This window comes from Acartia tonsa, chromosome 15, assembly GCF_053477335.1.
Source record: "Acartia tonsa isolate MP-2025a chromosome 15, ASM5347733v1, whole genome shotgun sequence".
In the NCBI taxonomy this organism is placed as follows: domain Eukaryota; kingdom Metazoa; phylum Arthropoda; class Copepoda; order Calanoida; family Acartiidae; genus Acartia; species Acartia tonsa.
Genome location: NC_137274.1, coordinates 902,501 through 924,970, shown reverse-complemented (window position 1 = coordinate 924,970; position 22,470 = coordinate 902,501). Strand labels below are relative to the sequence as shown.

The 22,470-nt window shown below is 34.0% G+C and overlaps 1 protein-coding gene across 1 annotated transcript in view; it reads right to left on the bottom strand.

The window, feature by feature from the left end:
• LOC145307089 (eye-specific diacylglycerol kinase-like) overlaps positions 1–19,545 on the bottom strand; it is a 58,703-nt gene extending 39,158 nt beyond the window's left edge. The window contains exons 1-9 of the mRNA XM_080149423.1: positions 19,447–19,545; positions 17,286–17,319; positions 14,002–14,089; positions 12,112–12,151; positions 11,560–11,622; positions 9,634–9,690; positions 1,581–1,669; positions 689–751; positions 3–78 (exon numbers count right to left, since the gene is read on the bottom strand). Coding sequence (XP_080005549.1) covers positions 3–78; positions 689–751; positions 1,581–1,669; positions 9,634–9,690; positions 11,560–11,622; positions 12,112–12,151; positions 14,002–14,089; positions 17,286–17,319; positions 19,447–19,487 — 551 coding nt within the window. The 5' untranslated portion in view covers positions 19,488–19,545. The remainder of the gene's footprint in view (positions 1–2; positions 79–688; positions 752–1,580; positions 1,670–9,633; positions 9,691–11,559; positions 11,623–12,111; positions 12,152–14,001; positions 14,090–17,285; positions 17,320–19,446) is intronic.
• Between the last annotated feature and the right edge of the window lie 2,925 nt (positions 19,546–22,470).

Below are 22,470 nucleotides of genomic sequence, written 5' to 3'. Positions count from 1 at the left end.
ACCTATTTAGTTTCAGTATCCAAGTACTGGGAACTATCAAGCTGGCATGAATACCCAAACCACAAATCTCATCTTTGTCTAGATAGATATAGTATAGAAAGAAAGATAGATTTACAAATAGATTGATAAAGAATTAATTGATAGTATAAAAGATCAATATGTGGAATGATATATAGATTGATAGATATATTTATATATAGATTGATAGATGGATATATAGATAGATTAAAAAAGAGGTCAAAAGATGAATTGGTAGACTAATTAATAGATCAATCAATGGATCAATTATTTGATCAATTGATAGATCAAACGATAGATCAAGCAATAGATCAAGCAATAGATCAAGCAATAGATCAAGCAAAAGATCAAGCAAAAGATCAACCAATAGATAAAGCAATAGATCAATCGATAGATCAATCGATAGATCAAGTGTTAGATCAATTGATAGATCAATTGATAGATCAATTGATAGATCAAGCAATAGATCAAGCGATAGATTAAGTGCAAAAACAATTAATAGAATGATCAATAAATCAACTAATAGTTCAAGCAATAAATCAATCAATAGAATAATTTATAGATCAATTAATAGTTCAAATAATAATTCAATCAATAGATCAAGCAATACATAAATCAATTGATAGATCAATCAATAAAGTGATAAATAGATGGATAATTATATTTGTACCTGCCGCTTCTTTACAGACTTCAGAGTTATGATAAGCAAGTTTGCACCAAGAACAAAATAATCCTAAAACAAAGTTATAAATATTATTATTATATATTGTAAAATAAATCTTTTATTTGTAACAGTGATGGTTAGGACATAGGAATTATTCCTGAAATTGTATAGTCACATTGTTAGATCAACTTTGGGTCCTCTTTTTGAATTTTAATTGGTTAGTTTAAACTAGGATGTCCAAACTTTTCAACTAGTAAACTTTTTAATCTAGAGTTATTGAAATCTTGAGGATGTATAGAAATTTAAATCCACAACTATGGTGTAAGACATAGTGCGCTTTTTAGTTGGTAGGTTTGAATCTTGGCATAACTAAAGACATTAAAAATAGTTCCTGCTGCTACTATATCAGGTACAAGACATAAAGAGTTACAGTATGGGGAATACCTCGGCAACTCATTACCATGCACAGTTAGGACTTCTCAGACAAAGGTCAGGCAATCAAAAGGTTGGTTGTCTGATGGGCAAATGGATGCTTTAAGACCCAGAGTATGTTTCAAGGTGCGTGGAGAGGTCTAGAACCAGAAGCAACAACAACCTTTGAGTCAATATGTATAGAAAGGGAAAAGTATGTTACAGGTAAAATCCGTAAAGGTGTGTGTTTTAAGGCTTAAAAACAGTAGTAGAACGATAATACTCTCTAAATATGTGTATTCCTTATTGAAAAGAACTATAGACAAAAAAAAAATTTTAAGTCAACAATACCTGAAAATTTTTAATAAAACCTGAAAAATTCACCATAAGCTTTGCTAATGTCAAGCTGACAAAAATAAATTTTTTACCATCAACCTACTTTTCCCTTTATTGTTGAATGTCTTATCTCTAAAGATCCCTGACTCACCTAAGCTTTTGAAGCCCTTGGAACAGTGGCGGCATTTCCCTTTGATCTTCTTGCGGTGAATCCAATGGTGTCCAACATTTGTATGCGACCTGTCAAAAAAAAATTATCAAAATTTGAAACAAAATTATATTTATGTTATTTAACTTCAAGGTATTATTTCAACAGACAAAGACGACCTTACAGTTTTCAAAATTGTATGTCGTAATCACCCACCATACTGGTTTTTGATTAGCTGTTGACTTTCAATAAATACAGTCTATTAAACATTGTGTTAAAGAGTTTATTGCAATTTTTTTCTATTAGAAATTATTTTGTATGCGACCTGACAATAAAACAAGGATGACAACATCTATAAGTAGCAGCAAAGCTAAAAAATTATGGATGGACGGACATCCTGAAAAAAGTGTCATAAAACATAAACATTAAAATAAATCACGAAACCTTTTAAAATTTATAATGTGAAAATCTAGGAATCGATCTAGCACCCCAACAAATAAGCATATCTTAATGAAACTTTGTGGGAATATGGAAAAAAATAAACTTATTTATTCCCTAAATTTATTTCAGTCGTATGCCTTGAATAGAAGTCTAGAAAATCATGAAAACTTAGAAATATAGGAATCAAACTAGCACCCCAACCAATTTGCAAAGCTCAATGAAACTTGATAGAAAAGTATGCAGAATTGGAACTTATTCAATTCCTGAAAATTTCAGCCGTCTATCTTTAATAGTATTTGAGTTATTCATGAAAACTCAAAAATCTAGGAATCAATTTGGTGGGTCTTTTGCTCCACAAGCCCCTAGAAGGAAAGTCCCAAAATTAAATATGTAATAGTTACTTAGTTCAGTTTTATTTAAAAAGCTTTCTTTCTGTGTGTTGATATCTCTTTTACTTTTTGAGATAACTACTGTTTACCGAAGAGGGGGGCAAGTAGGGGCACAGAAGTTTAACTGCCAGTTTTTGCCGGTTTTGGTGCTGGAGGCGCCGATTTTTTTTTTAACTGAGCATAATATCTTAATAAGTTGTAACTATAAGCAGTGAAAAAAGTGACAAAAAAAAGATATTTTTTAGGCCTTTTCAAAGGGCAGTTTTTAAATCCCGTTATTTCATAAAAAAAATTAAATGCCTAGAGAATGGCTTGGAAGATGAATTTAGGTGTTCTGCATATTTCAACTTAAACACATAAGGCCAAAGATATAATATCCCAAAAATCTTTCGTCAAAGTCTACTCTACACCTAGCGCTGGCGATTTGTATTTTCACAGGTATAAAATGCATGATTTTAGAAAACTGACTGGCGCTAGGTGTAGAGTAGACTTTAACAAAAGTTTTTTGGGATAATATACCTTTGTCCTTATGTGTTTAAATTGAAATATGCAGAAGAGCTTAAAACCTGCACATTGCTGAAATATTGTTAAAACCGCCGTGCTACCGTTATCTGTTGATATTTTACATGCCTGGCGTTAGGTCGCCAGTAGAGATAGAGAGCTGAAATTTTGTACATGTATTTCTAGGCTCCTAAAGTAACTTTTTAGGTTAGCAGAAGACTAAGATTCGAAAAAGAGTATTTTCATGAAAAGGTCTATTAGTCATCATGCTGTTTTTGTAAAAATATCCAGCTATAAAAAGTTCAATTCTTGTTATTTTTCAAACTACATAGTAGAAAATTATAACTCTTTCAAAAAAAACTTACCTTTACATTAAAATCAGAAGAAAAAACTAACAAAAACCAAAGACGTATTGAATAATGAACATATTTGTTTTTTTCTCACTGTTTATTCCAAATTGTTTTTAATGTTTAATTCTCGTGGATTTTTACAATTAGATTTTTGTAGATTTTTTACTTTATATGTTTTTTTTATTTCTAATGGACACCCGTTAAGAGACAAAAATGAACTAAATAAAGCATTAATATTGAACGAAACATACAAAGAGAGAGGGAGAGAGAGAGAGAGAGAGAGAGAGAGAGAGAGAGAGAGAGAGAGTGAGAGAGAGAGAGAGAGAGAGAGAGAGAGAGAGGGAGAGAGGGAGAGAGAGAGAGTGAGAAAGAAAAAGAGATAGATGGGGAAAGAGACGGAGGAGGGAGAGAGAGAAAGAGATTGAGTGAAATGAGAGGGAGGGGGATATTTTTATGCAAGTGTAACCATGAATAGGGGATTGGGTTTAAAATAATGTTATTTCTCCCGATCATGCGTCATGCGTCATGCGTCATGTTGAAAGGGTGACGCAAATTTCAGATCACAGTTTCGCTATTTGATTTATATTTTTCTCTATAAGATAAAAACAATGCTTGCAATAGCATTCAATTCACTATAATATAAAGATTATTATTTCTCAAATCGCGAAATCTGGGATCTGAAAATCCAACATGACGCATGACCGCTACGACCACGAGAAATGGCATTATTGTGTCCACTATCAGTGTAACTATGAATAGGGAAAGGTTTACCTAAAAACAGGTAGCTAAAATTTATTTGCTAGATCTATGAAAAAATTTGAATTCTTTTGCATAAAGATGGCATTATCTTAACTTTGGGTTATCTATAATACAAAGTAGAATGATGTTCGTCCGTCCGTCTGTCTGTCCTTCCCTTAAGATGTTGGTAACCACTGAACCGATTGGATTCTACTCTTCAGGGAATATACCTACTGGTCCTGTGGTGGTTTTAGGCTATTTTCTTGAGGGGTGGGACACCCACAATCACCTAAAAAACAAAAATGCCCCCCCCCCCATTTTTTTACTTAAGATTTCCTTGGTACTTTTTTGTTTTTTTTGTTGTTGAAGATTTAGGAGGGGGCAGGGGCGAAGCCGCTAGTAACTTATAAAGTTGGTATAAAATAGAGAAATAATATAGGAACTTGCTTGAAATCAGGGAGTTAGGGGACATAAATTACGGTAATCTATAATACAAAGTAGTACGATGTCTGTCTGTCTGTCTGTCTGTCTGAAGCTTTTTCTTTTTAAATCTAAATAACACAAAAAAAGGTTGATCAAACTTCTTGGGGCAAAGCCCCTAGAGGCTAGGGGAGAAGCCGCTAGTTATAATATGAAGTATTTAAAGAGGTAACTAAAAACTTGTTTTTGAATGGACAGAAATTCAAATAAATTTTTTAATAATTCTGGTGCTGCCAATTTATGTGAAGTAACTTCCTCAAAAAAACATTTTGGGGGTGGGGGTAATTTTCATTTTCGGGGGGTGGGGGGTGTCCCACCTCCCAAGAATAGCTTAAAACCGCCACCGGACCGATAGGTATATACCCTGAAGAGTAGAATCCAATCGGTTCAGTGCTTACCTAGATCTTAAACTTTAGACGGACAGACAGACATCGTTCTACTTTGTATCCTTATACTAAAGTAACAGGATGTTTGTTTGTGTGTCTGTGTGTCTGTCTGTACCGAAGGATCTCGCTAACCACTGAACCGATCGGTTTCTTCTTAACAGGGTAGATTCTCATGGTTCCCGGGAAGGTTTACAACTATTTTGGGGGAGGGTACCACCACCCTCCCAAGATAAATGACAAAAAAATATACATTTTTTAAAATACGAGAGACTTCAACGTAAAATACAGAGGTATCGTACTAAAGAATTATTGTAGAGACTTGAACAAACAAAAACATTTAAAGTGCCACTAGAGCACTCTAGGGGCGTAGCCGATAGTTATAGATAAAACGGTAAATTACACATAGTTTTATATTAACATTTTCTTGCCGCAATAACTTTAGGTACTTTAATTTAAATTTGATTTTATAGTTCATTAAGATAAGAGTTTCAAACGATGGTTTTAATCTACATAAGGGCTAATATAGTCTATATCTTTGTTCGGATCGTACATCAATTAATCATCCATTGTCTTATTCCTTAAGATCCCTGGCTGAAATGAAATTTGAAAGCTCATTTATTTGTAATTTCAATATTTTAAAATTTTAAAAATCTATTAATGCTAATATTATTGTCAGTATTAAATTGTAACTGAAGATTGCTTAATGCATGAAACATGATGTTTTACAAATAAACTTTTGTTCATTCTATGTGGACTATAGATAGATAGATAGACAGATAGATAGATAGATAGATAGATAGATTGATAGATAGATTGATAGATATATAGATAGATAGATAGTTAGATAGATAGATAGATAGATAGATAGATAGATAGATAGATAGATAGATAGATAGTTATATAGATAGTTAGATAGATAGATAGATAGATAGATAGATAGATAGATAGATAGATAGATAGATAGATAGATAGATAGATAGATAGATAGATAGATAGATAGATAGATATATAGATAGATAGATAGATATATAGATAGATAGATAGATAGATAGATAGATAGATAGATTGATTGATACATAGATAGATAGATAGAAATTTGAAAGCTCAAAAATCAGAGCCGACAAAGATTAAAACATCATCAACATTTTAAAAACTTTCAATGGTTCCAGGACAAACGCAGGAGTCCCAAACGTCGGAGTGGACAAAACCAGGAGTGTTAAAATATTAATTCTATGAAGTATTTTTATACAGATTAGGTTAGGTTAAGATATGAATGACCAAATAAGCTCCCCGCAGCGGTTAGGCATTTAAAGAACCTATAAGATGGTCTAAAATAGGTTAGGTTAAGTGTCCACTCCGACGTTTGGGACTCCTGCGTTTGTCGTAGGACCCTTTCAATTTGTTTTTATTTCAGTAACTCTATCCCTCTCCATGGCGTCCAAATCTCCGAGAGTAAAGAGAGAGAGAAAGAGAGGTAGGAGAGGGGTAAATTAGGAGATGAGAAATGTGTTTTGGAATCAATCACTAAATTAAAGTCAGAAACAAAATGCAGACAATTCAATGCCCAGCATTCGAACATTACTTGGTTTAAACAACAGTAAACTTTTAATTTTAAAAAGTTGGTAAAATTAAGACTTATTGAAGATTTTTTTAAAATCTAAATGAACTTCTAAAATCCTTGAAAATAAAATTGTGACGGAGTAACATTAAAATTTAGGACAAACGAACATTAAAACTTGTAGAGAGTCAGAACTGAATAAGCAGAATACTAATGCATACTAAGTCTAAACGAAGTAGTATAAAAAATTTATTGCAAAACCTCTTCAATACAGGATATTGTATAAGGACATGCTTACATTTTTAGGAATTGACATGTTTATAACATTGCACCTTGTATTGTAATTGTAATTTAGGAATCGGTATTCCAAAAATCAGATAAATAGGATAATTATAACATTCAAAAATTTGTTGTCAAAAAAGTAAAATGTTTTGGAATATCAAACCACAAAAAGAATATGGATGGACCAACAGATAAAGTGAATTATTGAGCAAATTTTAGTAATCAAAAAGAACATTTAATTATTAAACATTAAACAAGAAAGACAACATCCATAAAAGCGAAGCTCTGAAACAGTAGAACAAACGAGCATTAACACTTGTAGAGTGTCAGAACTCAATAATCAGAGTATTAATGTCGAAACAAAATTGTAAGTAAATTTGTTGAAAAATGCTTAAATATAGGATAATGTTTAAGGACATACTTACATTTTTAGGACTTGATTATAGAGAACGGTCGCTTATGACATTGTACTTTGTTGTCCTAGGAATCAGTATTCCAAAAATCAGATCAATCGGAAACGTACGGTAATTATGGTAACGAGTATAGAGTTGCTCCGCTTTCTAACTTGTACCTAACTACTACAGGAATCAACATGCAAAGTTTGAAATCGATAGGACAATTCTAACATGCCTAAATCAACTAAAAGAGCTATCTGTCCCGTACAGATCGACTATAAGTTTCGCTTTTAAATAGGATTTGGTTTTGCATCATAAATGACCGACACATTGTTTACTTGATGAGTTTTGGTCAAAAATGAAGCTGTCTATCTTGAACAGTAGCCAAGATATCCACATTGTCCCAATTTGTTTTTTAAAAGCGAAGCTTTTCTATAATTAGGGTCGGTCCGTCCGTACGTCCGTCCGTCTGTCCGTCCGTCCGTCCGTAACGGATAGCTTTTTTTATTAATTTATGCATGTTAGAATTGTCTTATCGATTTCAAATTTTGCATATTGATTCCTTCAGTAGTTAGGTACGATTTAGAAAGCGTAGCAACTCTATAATCATTACCAAAATGTCCCTACGTCCATTTTAAACGTGTTGATTTTTTTACTTTTTTAACAACAAATTTTTATGTGAACTAATCATCTGATTGATCTTATTTTTGGTATATTGATTCCTGAAACAACAAAGTATAATGTAAAAAGCGAAGCAACTCTATAATCAAGTCCTAAAAATGTAAGTATGTCCATAAACATTATCCCGAATCAAGCAGTTTTTTTCAACAAATTTACTTACAATTTTGCTTTGACCCTTATACATTTATATTATGATTATTCAGTTCTGAAACTATACAAGTGTTAATGTCCGTTTGTCCTACCGTTTTAGTGCTTCGCTTTTATGGATGTTGTCATCCTTGTTTTATATAGGGATAGCGGATGGATAATTAGAATTTTACAGAAGCTTTCCTACTAATATAAGGATGACAACATCCATATAAGCGAATCGAATTTCTGAAACGGTAGGACAAATGAACATCAACACTTGAGTAGAGTGTCAGAACTGAATAATCAAAATATAAATGTGTTAAAGTCGTACGAAACAAAATTGTAAGTAGATCTGTTGAAAAACTGCTTAAATACAGGGTATTGTTTCAGGACTTGATTATAGAGATGCTTCGCTTATAATAATGTACTATGTTGTCCTAGGAATCAGTATTCCAAAAATCAGACCAATCGGATAATTTTATCAAATAAAAATTTGATGATGAAACAGTTAAAAATGTACGTACGGACTTTCTGGTAACGATTATAGAGTTGCTCCGCTTTCTAACTTATACCTAACTCCTATGGGAATTATCATGCTAAGTTTGAAATCAATAGGACAATTCTAACTTGCCTAAATTAATGAAAAGAGCTATCCGTTACGTATGGACGGACAGACGGACCAACCCTAATTATAGAAAAGCTTTAAGAAGAAAAAACTTCTCTATATGAATTGTACATATTTTCGTAACTGGAAAAAGTATTTCAAATATCAGCCATGTAACGTCATAAGAATGAGTAAGGTGAGAGGGAAAGTGGGAAAGAAAAGCCCTAAAAAAGAGATGAATAAACCCTCATTTTAATGACGTCACATGGCTGATTTATTGAGACACTTTGTCCAGTTACAATTTTACATATTTGTATGACAGATAACCCAACTATTGCAAAAGCTATTTTCAGCTTACATTAATTAAGTAAGTTAATTCGTGAAAAAAAAGCGATTTTTACATTATACATTCAAAATTTTAATTTTTTTAATTTTTTGAGGTTGAAAGCTTTTAGCTTGTATTAAATATTGAGGGTGATACGTACACAATCGGAAACTCAAATTCACCTGACCAAATATTTTCCACTCTATCTATAATACAAAGTAGAACGATGTCTGTCCGTCCGTCTGTCTGTCCGTCCCTTAAGATCTCGGTTACCACCGATCGGATTCTACTCTTCAGGGAATATACCTACTGGACCTGTGGTGGGTTTAGGCTATTTTCTTAGGGGGTGGGACACCCTTAACCCCCCCCCCCCCATTTTTTTACTTTAGATTTCCTTGGTCCTTTTTTTGTTTTTTTTGTTGTTGAAGATTTCCTTGGTCCTTTTACGAATTTTGTATTAATTTTTTTATCACCTCTTGGGGCAAAGCCGTTGGGGGCTAGGGGCGAAGCCGCTAGTACTACATAATTTAAAATATGCATTTGTCTGTTCATTTGCTACACAAAATAAAGAAAAAAAATACTTTGCCATAGGATATTATACATTTTTTGAAGATTTGTGACATAATTTTGGAAGATTTTTATTAACAATAGTTTTTTTCATTAAAATATCCAAGGTTGTTTTTTAGTAGCGAAGTTACTATATAATTCACTTTGTCTGACCGTCAGTTTCTGAGGTATACATTTGTAAGGCGTTTTTTGGGGTGGGTATTTTTAAGATGGGCGTTTTCTAAGTTTACCTGTAATCTCTATCAGCTGTTATGAATGATATCTTGCAGGGCAAACTTTTCTGGATCCTAAAATTAGAGTTTGGCCGGATATCCGGCAATTTTTAATATCCAGCTGGATACCGGATATTGAAACTATCCGGATACCGGATATCAGGCTGATTTCTATTGTCGGATATCCGGTTATTTGATGAATATCGGGCATGGCCAGATATCCGTCTGGATACTGGATATCAGAAATCAGCCAGATATACGATATCCAGCAAAAAAGTAACCTGCCCAACCCTACCTAAAATGAAAATAACAGTAGCTGTATTTAGTGCCCTAGAAATATGGAGATAGATGTCACAGCTGTCTGCCTACATATTCTATTGACGTCATAGTAGAGAGAAAGAGAAAGGGGAAAGAAACCTCCCAGAAAAGAGAGGGGGTATAGGGGAGTTCCTGACGTCATTAGAATAGATACGCCAAAAGTAGTGACATCTACCTTGTTGAGCAGTAATAATGTACAGTATGATCATATAAATAAAAGTAAATGCTCAAAAATCCGTCAAAATGTTGTTCAAAAAAGTATTTTTTGTTCTGGCCATTACTACCTAACATTTTGATAACTTTGCTTCAAACTATATTCCAACGCAATAGTGGATAGATCTGGAGACACGAGTTTCAGACCCTTGCATTTAGCCATGTCCTTGTTTTGAGTTTTGGTACCACAAAAAAATTAAAACTGTTTTTCAGCTTGAGAAAATGAAAATACCTATATTTATTCTCTTGTAAAAAATGTCTTTTTATGTTGAATTTTGAAGGAATAAATATAGGAAAGGAATCTGCTATCATTGTACTTAACCCGCCTTAATTCTGTAAATATTACCGTTGTTATGTTATCAAACCCTTCCCCTAAAATATTAGAGGGGAAGGAGCCTATTTTTATCCCATTTGACCCAACCTAATTGTGTGTATAATATTAATGTTATTATTGTTAAAACTTTGTATCAATAAACTTTTTGATAAATGTGAAATAATGGGGTGGTGGTTAGTTTCTCTTTTGTTTCTTAATTACTTTAGGTTAGGTTATATTGAGTAATGGGTAGCCTCGCAGAATTAGGGCACTATAGGTTTAATTTCTGCAGGGATAAAGCAGGGGTTAGACATTGTTATTTTTGTTTTATATAAAAAAAAGGGGGGGGGATATTAGAGCTTAACAGGCACTTTGTGTGTATGTATGTCTGTCTGTCTGTCTGTTTGTCTATCTATAAGTCTGTCTGTCTATCTAACTGTCTGTCTTTCTATCTATCTGTATGTCTGTCTGTAATGCTTACCTAGGAGCACATTCTTCATGAGGCACTATCTAGTATACTGAACACTTGTATATGTGTCTGTCTATATGTCTGTCTAATTGTCTGTCTGTTAGTCTGTCTGTTTGTCTGTCTGTTTGTCTGTCTGTTTGTCTGTCTGTTTGTCTGTCTGTTTGTCTGTCTGTTTGTCTGTCTGTTTGTCTGTCTGTTTGTCTGTCTGTTTGTCTGTCTGTTTATCTGTCTGTTTGTCTGTCTGTTTGTCTGTCTGTTTGTCTGTCTGTTTGTCTGTCTGTTTGTCTGTCTGTTTGTCTGTCTGTTTGTCTGTCTGTTTGTCTGTCTGTTTGTCTGTCTGTTTGTCTGTCTGTTTGTCTGTCTGTCTGTTTGTCTGTCTGTTTGTCTGTCTGTTTGTCTGTCTGTTTGTCTGTCTGTTTGTCTGTCTGTATGTCTGTCTGTCTGACTTTCTGTTTGTCTGTCTGTCCGCTGTAAGTCTCTCTCTCTTTCTATCCGTCTGTCTGTCTATATATCTGTATGTCTGTCTGTAATGCTTACCTAGGAGCACATCCTTCATGAGCCACTATCTTGCACACAGAACACTTGTATCTGTGTCTGTCTGTCTGTCTGTCTGTCAGTCTGTAATGCTTACCTAGGAGCACATCCTTCATGAGCCACTATCTTGCACACAGAGCATTTCATCCGCATTGCCTTGCTATAAACAAAGAATAGTTGGTGCTCTCCCTCAAGTCTGGTCGGAAGACGACATTGTAGTTTTCATAGTCTTATGCGGCATGTGCGCTTCTTGCTGTACTTAGGATCAGCTGATTTTTTTTTACCTACCAATTACCTAATACAGGAAGAGTGCTGTCCATGACACTCAAACGCCATTGTCCAACAACCCAAGATAACCCGGGGTATTAGGTTAAGTAATGCCCATCAGACAACCAACTCTTTAATTGCACGAGAAGTCCTAACTGTGCATGGTAATGAGTTGCTGCGCCTGTTTTGGGCCAAGACATTCCTCCTACTCTAACTATTAATGTCACACACCTGACATAGCAGCAGTATGAACTTTTAAACGTATTTAGTTATGACCATTGTTCCATTTTTTTTATTGTATCGTATTATAGACAGCTTTCTGAGGATATTATGCGGATAGTATGGCTGAGAACCGGTTCTAATCCAGCGGAAAATAATTTACCTGTGCTGACAGTCAGACCCAAGCTGGCAGGGTTCCTCACCTACAGAATTAAACAGTTTAGAAATTGGTACCCAAAGTTTTATAAAATGGTACCCAAGGTTTTATAAACTGGTACCCAAAGTTTTATAAAATGGTACCCAAAGTCTTATAAAATGGTACCAAAAGATTCATAAACTGATACCCAAAGTTTTATAAACTGGTACCCAAAGTTTTATAAACTGGTACCCAAAGTTTTTTAAACTGGTACCCAAAGTTTTATAAAATGGTCCCCAAAGTTTTATAAACTGGTATCCAAAGTTTTTTAAAATGGTACCCAAAGTTTTATAAAATGGTCCCCAAAGTTTTATAAACTGGTACCCGAAGTCTTATAAACTGGTACCCAAAGTCTTATAAACTGGTACCCAAAGTCTTATAAACTGGTACCCAAAGTTTTATAAAATGGTACCCAAAGTTTTATTAAATGGTCCCCAAAGTTTTATAAACGGCTAATCATTTGCTATAGGTAATATAGACCACAAATCTAAAGGGATAAGACAATGGCTGATAAATTGATGTACATCCCCAATGATAATACACTTAATAAAATGGATGTAGAATATACGTGGATATTATGACAGGAGAAAAATTGTCGTAAATTTAGGTTGCAATATCCCCTCGCATTTATTGGTCGGGCCGTTTATCTAGTAGGATGGGAAGGGGATGGGGTAAAGGAGGGGTTGGGGGAGATTGCTATTTTAGCCCGATACAAAGTTCACTTAATTATATAACATGAAAATCTAGTGTATGATCCAAGTAATAATAAATCTCCATTCTTAGGATATAGCCGTAATCAACTAATTTTATTTGATAACCGATTAATATCATGTAAAGAATCATATTACAGACAATTTTCCGTGAGTATTAAAATAAAAACCATAAAATTAATACCATTTTGTCTTTGGCCCCTCGGTGCTAACAAATTTTATTTTTAATATCCACGGAAAACTGTCTATAATACAATGCGATAAATAAGTATAATGATTTTTAGTAAATTTGGGGGTAAATGCTTTATAGTATTTTTTTTTACCTGTCCCCCAAATATTATTTTAGATTTATTTCGCTTGTTGGCTATACTTTTTTTGTATTAAACCAGGAAGGAAGAGGAAATTGGTCTGTTTATTACACTAGTCCCCAAAGTTATAAATAAACGTTTTCTTTATTGTTGGCTTATTAACTTTGGGGGCTTAAATTGATTTTGACTGGTTGGATTATCAAGTTCAGTGTCCAAACGTTTCAACCACTGATTGTAATCTACAGAAGAGGTAATTTGTGTATCAATATTGCATATGTACATTAAATTATCAGCCATTGTCTTATCCCTTTAGATCCCCGATTTTTACTTTTGGTATTTGCTCTTTATTTGAACGTACTTACAGACTTACTCTAGTATAAAGAACTTGCGCTGCAACAAAAGACTAAAGGGATAAGACAATAGCCAATAAATTGATGTACATCCCCAATGATGATACACAAAATTAGCCCTTCTGGAGGTAGAAATTAGTGGTTGAAACGTTTGAACACTCAACTTAATAAACCAACCAATCAAAAAGTCCCCATAAAACTTTGGGGACTAGTGTAATAAACAGCTCATTGTCCCCTCAGTCAAATTACTATTCTACCCAGGTAGGGGGAAATTTTTATTGCTTGGTTAATTAAGTTAAGTGTCCAAACGTTTCAACCACAAATGGGTATCATCATTGGGGATTTACATCATTTTATCTTATCCCTTTATATCCCTAAGTTTTATAGTTATTTTTAATATTATAGACAGCTTTTCGCGGATATAATGCGGATAGTATGACTGAGAACCAGTTACAATCCAGCAGATATCCATCGGTTTGAAATCCATACCTAAGTTAGATTGCTGGAACAGATGAGTATTCGGCTGGGCAGTGCTGCTCCAATCAACATTGCTGGCTGATGCAACCGGAACAACTTCCTAAAATAAATATGTTGGTAGATCCAAGCAACCTTGAAATAATGCTAGAATCCAGGTAAGGTTCATTACCAGCAATATTTTACTTTTACCTGTACTAATAAATATTTTGGTTGATCCAGCAATGTTGAAATAATGGTAGAATCTGGGTAATGTTTGATACCAGCAAAATTTTACTTTGAACTGTACTAATAAATATGTTGGTATATCCAGAAACCTTGTAATAATGATAGAATCCGGGTAAGGTTTGATACCAGCAACATTCTACTTTGACCTGTACTAATAAATATGTTGGTAGATCCAGAAACCTTGAAATAATGCTAGAATCCAGGTAATGTTTGTTACCAGCAACATATCACTTTGACCTGTACTAATAAATATGTTGGTAGATCCAGAAACCTTGAAATAATGCTAGAATCCATGTTTGATATCAGCAACAATTTACTATGAACTGTACTAATAAATATGTTGGTAGATCCAGCAACGTTATAATAATGCTAGAATCCAGGTAATGTTTGTTACCAGCAACATTTACTTTGACCTGTACTAATAAATATGTTGGTAGATCCAGGAACCTTGAATCCAGATAAGGTTTGACCAGTAACATTTACTTTGAACTGTACTTATAAATATGCTAGTAGATCCAGAAACCTTGAAATATTGCTAGAATCCAGGTAATGTTTGATATCAGCAACAATTTACTTTGAACTGTACTAATAAATTTGTTGGTAGATCCAGCAACATTATAATAATGCTAGATTCCAGGCAAGGTGCGTTACCAGCAACAATTTACTTTGAACTGTACTAATAAATATGTTGGTAGATCCAGAAACCTTGAAATAATGCTAGAATCCAGGTAAGGTTTGATACCAGCAACATTTTACTTTGACCTGTACTAATAAATATGTTGGTAGATCCAGGAACCTTGAATCCAGATAAGGTTTGACCAGTAACATTTACTTTGAACTGTACTTATAAATATGCTAGTAGATCCAGAAACCTTGAAATATTGCTAGAATCCAGGTAATGTTTGTTACCAGCAACATTTACTTTGACCTGTACTAATAAATATGTTGGTAGATCCAGCAACATTATAATAATGCTAGATTCCAGGCAAGGTGCGTTACCAGCAACAATTTACTTTGAACTGTACTAATAAATATGTTGGTAGATCCAGAAACCTTGAAATAATGCTAGAATCCAGGTAATGTTTGATATCAGCAACAATTTACTTTGACCTGTACTAATAAATATGTTGGTAGATCCAGAAACCTTGAAATAATGCTAGAATCCAGGTAATGTTTGTTACCAGCAACATATCACTTTGACCTGTACTAATAAATATGTTGGTAGATCCAGAAACCTTGAAATAATGCTAGAATCCAGGTAATGTTTGATATCAGCAACAATTTACTTTGAACTGTACTAATAAATTTGTTGGTAGATCCAGCAACATTATAATAATGCTAGAATCCAGGTAATGTGCGTTACCTGCAACATATTACTTTGAACTGTACTAATAAATATGTTGGTATATCTAGGATACTTGTGATAATACCAGAATCCAGGTAAGGTTTGTTACCAGCAACATTTTACTTTGAACTGTACTAATAAATATTCTAATAGATCCAGCAATGTTGAAATAATGCTAGAATCCGGGTAAGGTTCGTTACCAGCAACATTTTACTTTGAACTGTACTAATAAATATGTTGGTAGATCCAGAAACTTTGAAATAATGCTGGAATCCAGGTAAGGTTCGATACCAGCAACATTTTAGTTTGAACTGTACTAATAAATATGTTGGTAGATCCAGCAATGTTGTAATATTGCTAGAATCCAGGTAAGGTTTGTTACCAGCAATATTTTACTTTGACCTGTACTAATAAATATGCTGGTATATCAACCAATGTTTTAATAATGCTAGTAACAGGGTAAAATTCATTATCTTCAACATTACACTTTGTCCTGTAACATATCCAGAATTGTATTGCCAAGTGAATTTGTCTGTCTGTCTGATTGCCCTTCTGTCTGTAATACTGCTTTCTATTAAGTTTTCTGCTCAAGTTTATAACAAGGATGACAACATCCATAAGTAGCGAAGCACAAAAAAATCGTAGATGGGAATATGTACAGGTAGATTTAAAAGGTTTTTACTAAAATCAAGAATAGATTTATTGGATAAAATAAACATGAAACCTTGTTTTATTTTGTATGATGTCGATGGTTCAAAGTTAATTATATTAAAGATGCTCATAACAATGGGAAAAATTATTTTGATACTGATATCCCATAAAAGTTTGAAAATTGGATCAAAATAAACAAAGATCTTGGGAAATATGTAAAACATATAAAAATAGCCAAAAACCTGATAAAAGGCAGTCTGGCCGCCATGGTTGTTTTCTTAAAACGACAAAAAATTAAATTTTTAAATCCTTAAAAACTTTAAAAATTTGGAAAATCGGACCATATACACTGAAGATATGGAAAAAAGTGTTAATATATTTATAAATAGCCTAAAACCTGCCAAAAAGGCAGTCTGGCCGTCATGGTTATTTCCTTTAAAGACGGGAAATTTAATTTTGATATCTACAACTGAAAAAATTTTGAAAATCGGACTATAAACACTGAAGATATGGAGAAAAATGTTAAAAATATAAAAAACAGCCTAAAACCTGCTTAAAAGACAGTCTGGCCGTCATGGTTGACTTCTTTAAAAGACGGGAAATTTAATTTTAATATCTATAACTGAAAAAATGTTGAAAATCGGACCATACACTGAAGATATGGAGAAAAATGTGAAAAATAGCCTAAAACCTGCTAAAAAGGCAGTCTGGCCTTCATGATTGTTTCATTAAACGACAGGAAATTTAATTTTGATATCTGTAACTGAAAAAATTTTGAAAATCGGACCATAAACACTGAAGATATGGAGAAAAATGTGAAAAATATAAAAATAGCCTAAAACCTGCTAAAAATCGGTCCGACCGCAAATGATGTTTTATAGTCAATTGTGCTCCTTAATAATGGGAATGTTGTCAAAAAATTTCAGCATTCTATCTTTTATAGGAGCTGAGTAAATCCCATTTCCCCCATAGCGTTACGGACTGACTGACGGACTGACTGACGGACGGACTAAAAACTGGGACGCCATTTTATGATTTCTCACTTTCTATCTACCAGCTATCCAAAAGCGGTTACCTGTTCTTGCGGGCAGCTATCCTCTGGGTCATCTTCATTTCAAAAAAGATATATATTCACAGGGATCTAAAGGGATAAGACAGTGGCTGATAAATTGATGTACATCCCCAATGGTGATACACAAAAATTGTAGATTACAATTAGTGGTTGAAACGTTGGGCATTCAACTAAATGAACTTACCAATCAAAATTTGATAAAAGTCCCCAAAGTTTTTAATTTAACAAATAGAAATGTTATTATAAAACTTTGGGGACTAGTGTAATGAACAGCCCAATGTCCCCTTCTTCCCTAAATATTCAACAAAATAGTGACAATCTTTCAATATATGTAGAATGAATGTGGTTATTACGAGAGGGGGAAATTTGTCGTCAATTTAGGTTTATATTTCCCCTGTCATTTATTGGTCAGTTCATTCATCCAGTAAGAAGGGAGGGGATGGAATTGTTATTTTTGACTGCTACAAGTTTCACTTTCTTAGAGTACATGATGATCTGGTGTTAGATCCAAGTAATAATAAATCTTTCTATTTGTCTGTTCTCTTTCTTTCTCTTTATCTCTTTCTATCTCTCTCTCTCTCTCTGTCTCTCTTTCTTTTTCTCTCTTTTTCTCTCTCCATCTGTCTATCTCTTTCTTTGTCTCTCTCTCTGTCTCTCTCTCTCTCTGTCTCTCTCTATCTATCTCTCTGTCTCTCTCTTTCTCTATATATCTATCTTTCTATCTGTCTGTCACTTTTCTCTTTGTCTATTTCTCTCTCTTTCTTTTAATTTCTCTCTCTCTCTTTCTCTCTCTCTCTCTCTATCTGTTTCTCTCTCTCTATCTCTCTCTCTATTTCTCTCTCTGTCTCTCTCTCTCGCTCTCTCTCTCTCTCTCTCTCTCTCTCTCTCTCTCTCTCTCTCTTTTTCTTTCTCTCTCTCGTCTCCCTCTGTCTCTCTCTCTCTCTCTCTCACTATATTTTTTTCTCTCTCCTCTTTCTCTCTCTCAAACTCTCTCTCTTTTTCTCTCTCTCTCTTTCTGTTTTTCTTTCTCTCTCTCGCTCTCTCTCTCTCTTTCTCTCTGTCTCTAAAGGGATAAATGGCCGATAAATTGATGTACATCCCCGTTATGTTACACAAAATTACCTCTTCTTGTACAATGTTGATACATCTCTTCTGTAGATTACAATGAGTGTTTAAAACGAACGAACACTCAACTAAACAAACCAACAAATTAAAATTTACTAAAGTGCCCAAGTTTGCTTAAGCAAGCGAATAAAAAAAAAAGAAACATATAAAACTTTGGGGACTAGTGTAATAAACAGTCACCTCTCTCTCTAGATAATGTTAAACCCAATGATAAAAAATCGCAGCTACATGAGTAGCTTTGAATGTTTAATAAAAATGAAAAAAAAATCTTCCAAATAAAATGGAAAAAATCTTTTAATTTTTGGACATTTTCAGTTCCAACATTTTTTCATTATGAAAAATTAAATTTTTTAAAACTTTCCGAAAAAAATCTTCTAACATAAATTTATTAACATAATCCAAGATGGCGTCAATACACGTAAAATAATATTTTCAAAACTAAAAATAAAATCTTTAATATCTTTTTATACAGGCTGAATTTTAAAAATCGGCCCAATAGTTTTTGCAAAGTAGGCAAGGTCTATCGAATGGTAAAGGTTTGAAACTGATAGAACATTTCTTTATGCTTTAAAGATATAAAACAAAACTAAAAAGCAAGTTAAATTATAAAATGGTAAAATGCAAAGAGAGAGGGAACAATGAGCTGTATATTACACTAGTCCCCAAAGTTTTGTAATTAAAGTTTTCTTATTCGTTGGAATAAAGTAAATGAAATGGATATAAAATAAAGGTATGTATTGACAGGGGAAAATTTGTTACCTTATTGGTCAAGGCGGAGGGGTTAAGGGGGTGGATGGGGGGGAGGGGTGTATTGTTATTTTAGCCAGCTGGGAGTATCACTTTATTAGAGTACATGAAAATCTGGTACAACATCCAGTTAATTATATATCGACTAGCGAATACGCCCCCTAGAGGCCTCTAGGGGCACTTGGTTCAGTGGTTAGCAAGATCCTTCGGTACAAACATAAAAACACATAGACAAACATACATCCTGTTACTGTATTATAAGGATTGTATATAAATATATCTTTTCTTTCCTGTGCTCATATGGCTTTCAATTGTATCTTGTCGTTTTACCATTTTTCAATTGCAATATCTAGCGAGAAGGAGCAGTTAAGATTCTTCAAAAACAAAATCTTGAAAAAAAAACGGTTGGACGTACACAAATGTTTACTCCACTGTAAAAAATACCAATTAAAAGGGTAGTTGCATGAAGTGCATTTAAACTTGAATTTAGTGAACTGTATATTTTTTTCTGTTCAATAGTTTAAACTACATCAATAGGACATATATTTGAAAGAATTTCAATTTTCTATTAGGTAGTATTTAAGATATCAAGTATTAAAAATCATATTTTTTGGATAAATGCAACATAAATGGCTGTCCTGTTTTCACAAAACCAGCATCATGACTATTTTTGTGGTACCTAATTGAAACATAAAATAAAAGAATCTTCTTTGATTTCGTGCATTTTTAAAAGCGAGGCTTTTCTAAAATTAGGGTCGGTCCTTCCGTCCGTAATTTAGGCCTGTTAGAATTGTCCTATCGATTTCAAACTTTGCATGGTAATTCCTTTAGAAGTTAGGTACGATTTAGAAAGCGTAGCAACTCTATAATCATTACCAGAATGTCCATACGTCCATTTTAAACATGTTGATTTTTTACATTTTTAACAACTAATTTTTATGTGATCTAATTATCTGATTGTTCTGATTTTTGGTATACTGATTCCTAGGACAACAAAGTACAATTTTAAGCAAAGCAACTCAATAATCAAGTCCTTTGCTTTTATGGATGTTGTCATCCTTGTTTTATAGCTTTTCATAGTCTTTTAATTTTAGCTCATCATCCCCACATTTGAATAGTTATTTTTGCATCATATTATTGATAGTTTTCCGCGGATATTAATATGATAAATTATAAGAAGGTCAGGGTTCACAAATTGGTAAAAATTTATGATTTTTATTTTTTTTATTCGACGAAAATTGTCTGTAATACGATGCTGTACATGATTTTTCAGTAAGGCTGAGAGAACCGGTTCTAATCCTGCGGATATTAATCGGTTTCGAAGCAATGCTGGAAAAACAATTAACGGATATAGTCCCTTTCGTGGCAACGCCTCTTAAGGGGCGTTTCGTCGTATTTTCACAGTAGCTTTTCCCTAGCCCCTCTAGCGGGGGGCTCTAACCCTGGGGACAATCACCTAACCCAACTTAACCTAACCTAACCTAAAATAATCTATGAAAACTAATATGAAAATACGACGAAACGCCCCTGATGAGGCGTTGCCACGAAAGGCACTATACCGAAATCAACAACTAGACCACTTATTAAAAACTAAATATAACTAGGAATTATCAAATCATAAAAATTTTGTATAATCCCTTTTTTTCCAAGTGATATACCCCTCCCTCCCCCCCCCCCCTCTCTCAAGGGATAAAACAATGGCCAATAAATTGATGTACATCCCCAATGATGAAACACATAAATAACCCCTTCTGTATAATAAAATTTGTTGATGAAACAATAAAATCACTAAAGTCCCCTTAGTTGTTAAGCCAAAGAATAAGAAAATGTTATCATAAAACTCTGGGGACTAGTGTAATAAAAAGCCCATTGTCCTCTCTCTTTCTCTCATTCTCTCTCTCTCTCTCTCTCTCTCTCTCTCTCTCTCTTTCTCTCTCTCTCTCTCTCTCTCTCTCTCTCTCTCTCTTTCTCTCTTTCTCTCTCTCTCTCTCTCTCTCTCTCTCTCTCTCTCTCTCTCTCTCTCTCTCTCTCTTTCTCTCTCTCTCCCTCTCTCTCCCCTCTCTCTTTCCAAATATTTTTATTGAAAACTAAAATTGAAAATGGGTTTAGATAAACTTTTGTTGTTTGTATGTAAAGATCTTGACAACCTCTTTTCTATTTCAGGGAAGCTTCACTTAGATTCCGCGCTGGTTTTAAGCTATTTGAATAAAATTTTAGCTTTAAGAAGGTTTTAGGATATTTTTCCACCTATATCCCTTCGAATATAGAGCTCCTAGAGGGTAGGAGTGCAGCCGCGAGTATGTGATAAAGTAGTAAACTTTTTTGTCTTTAGCAAAAGTCCACGCGCTAACCGCTGAACCTATTTGGTTCTCCTTTACAGTAAAGCTTCTTATAGGTTCAGGATGGGTTTTTAACTATTTCAGGGGAGGGGGGGATGGGAGGGGATCTCGACACGTCGCTTCCGGGCGAAGACATCAACTTTATTAAAAGCGAAGCTTTTCTATAATTAGGGTCGGTCCTTCCGTCCGTCCGAAATAGATAGCTTTTTTCGTTAATTTAGGCATGTTAGAATTGTCCTATCGATTTCAAACTTTGCATGGTGATTCCTGTAGTAGTTAGGTACGATTTAGAAAGCGTAGCAACTCTATATTCATTACCAGAATGTCCTCACGTCCATTTTAAACATGTTGATTTTTCTACTTTTTTAACAACAAATTTTTATGTGATTTAATTATCCGTTTGATCTTTTTGGGTATAGTCCCTTTCGTGGCAACGCCTCTTCAAGGGCATTTTGTCGTATTTTCACATTAGGTTATCCCCTGTTTCTAGCCACTGCGGGGGCTCCAACCCTGCGGGGCCTATTGCCAAACCCTGCGGTGCAATCACCAAACCTAACCTAACCTATAAAAACTAATGTGAAACACCCCTTAAGAGGCGTTGCCACGAAAGGGACTATACCCCTATTTTTTATCTAAGGGGGGGGGATAGGTCTATCTTTCGTTTTATGTGATTTTCCCTTCTTTTCTTATAAATTTATAAGGCTTCAATTAGTAAGATACATAGATAGACTATTGTTGATTGGTGCTGGGGTTAGACCGGATACTTTTTTTTGCCGGATTTATTATGCCGGATATCCGGTATCCGGTCAGATTTCTGGCCAACGTTCGATATCCGGCAAATTACCATATATCCGGCATTAGAAATCAGCCGGATATCCGGTATCTGGATAGTTTCAATATCCGGCCTATCTAGTTATCTACTTTTTATTTATATATTTATCGACTTTTCTTTTATCTACTTTTCATTTTTCTATTTA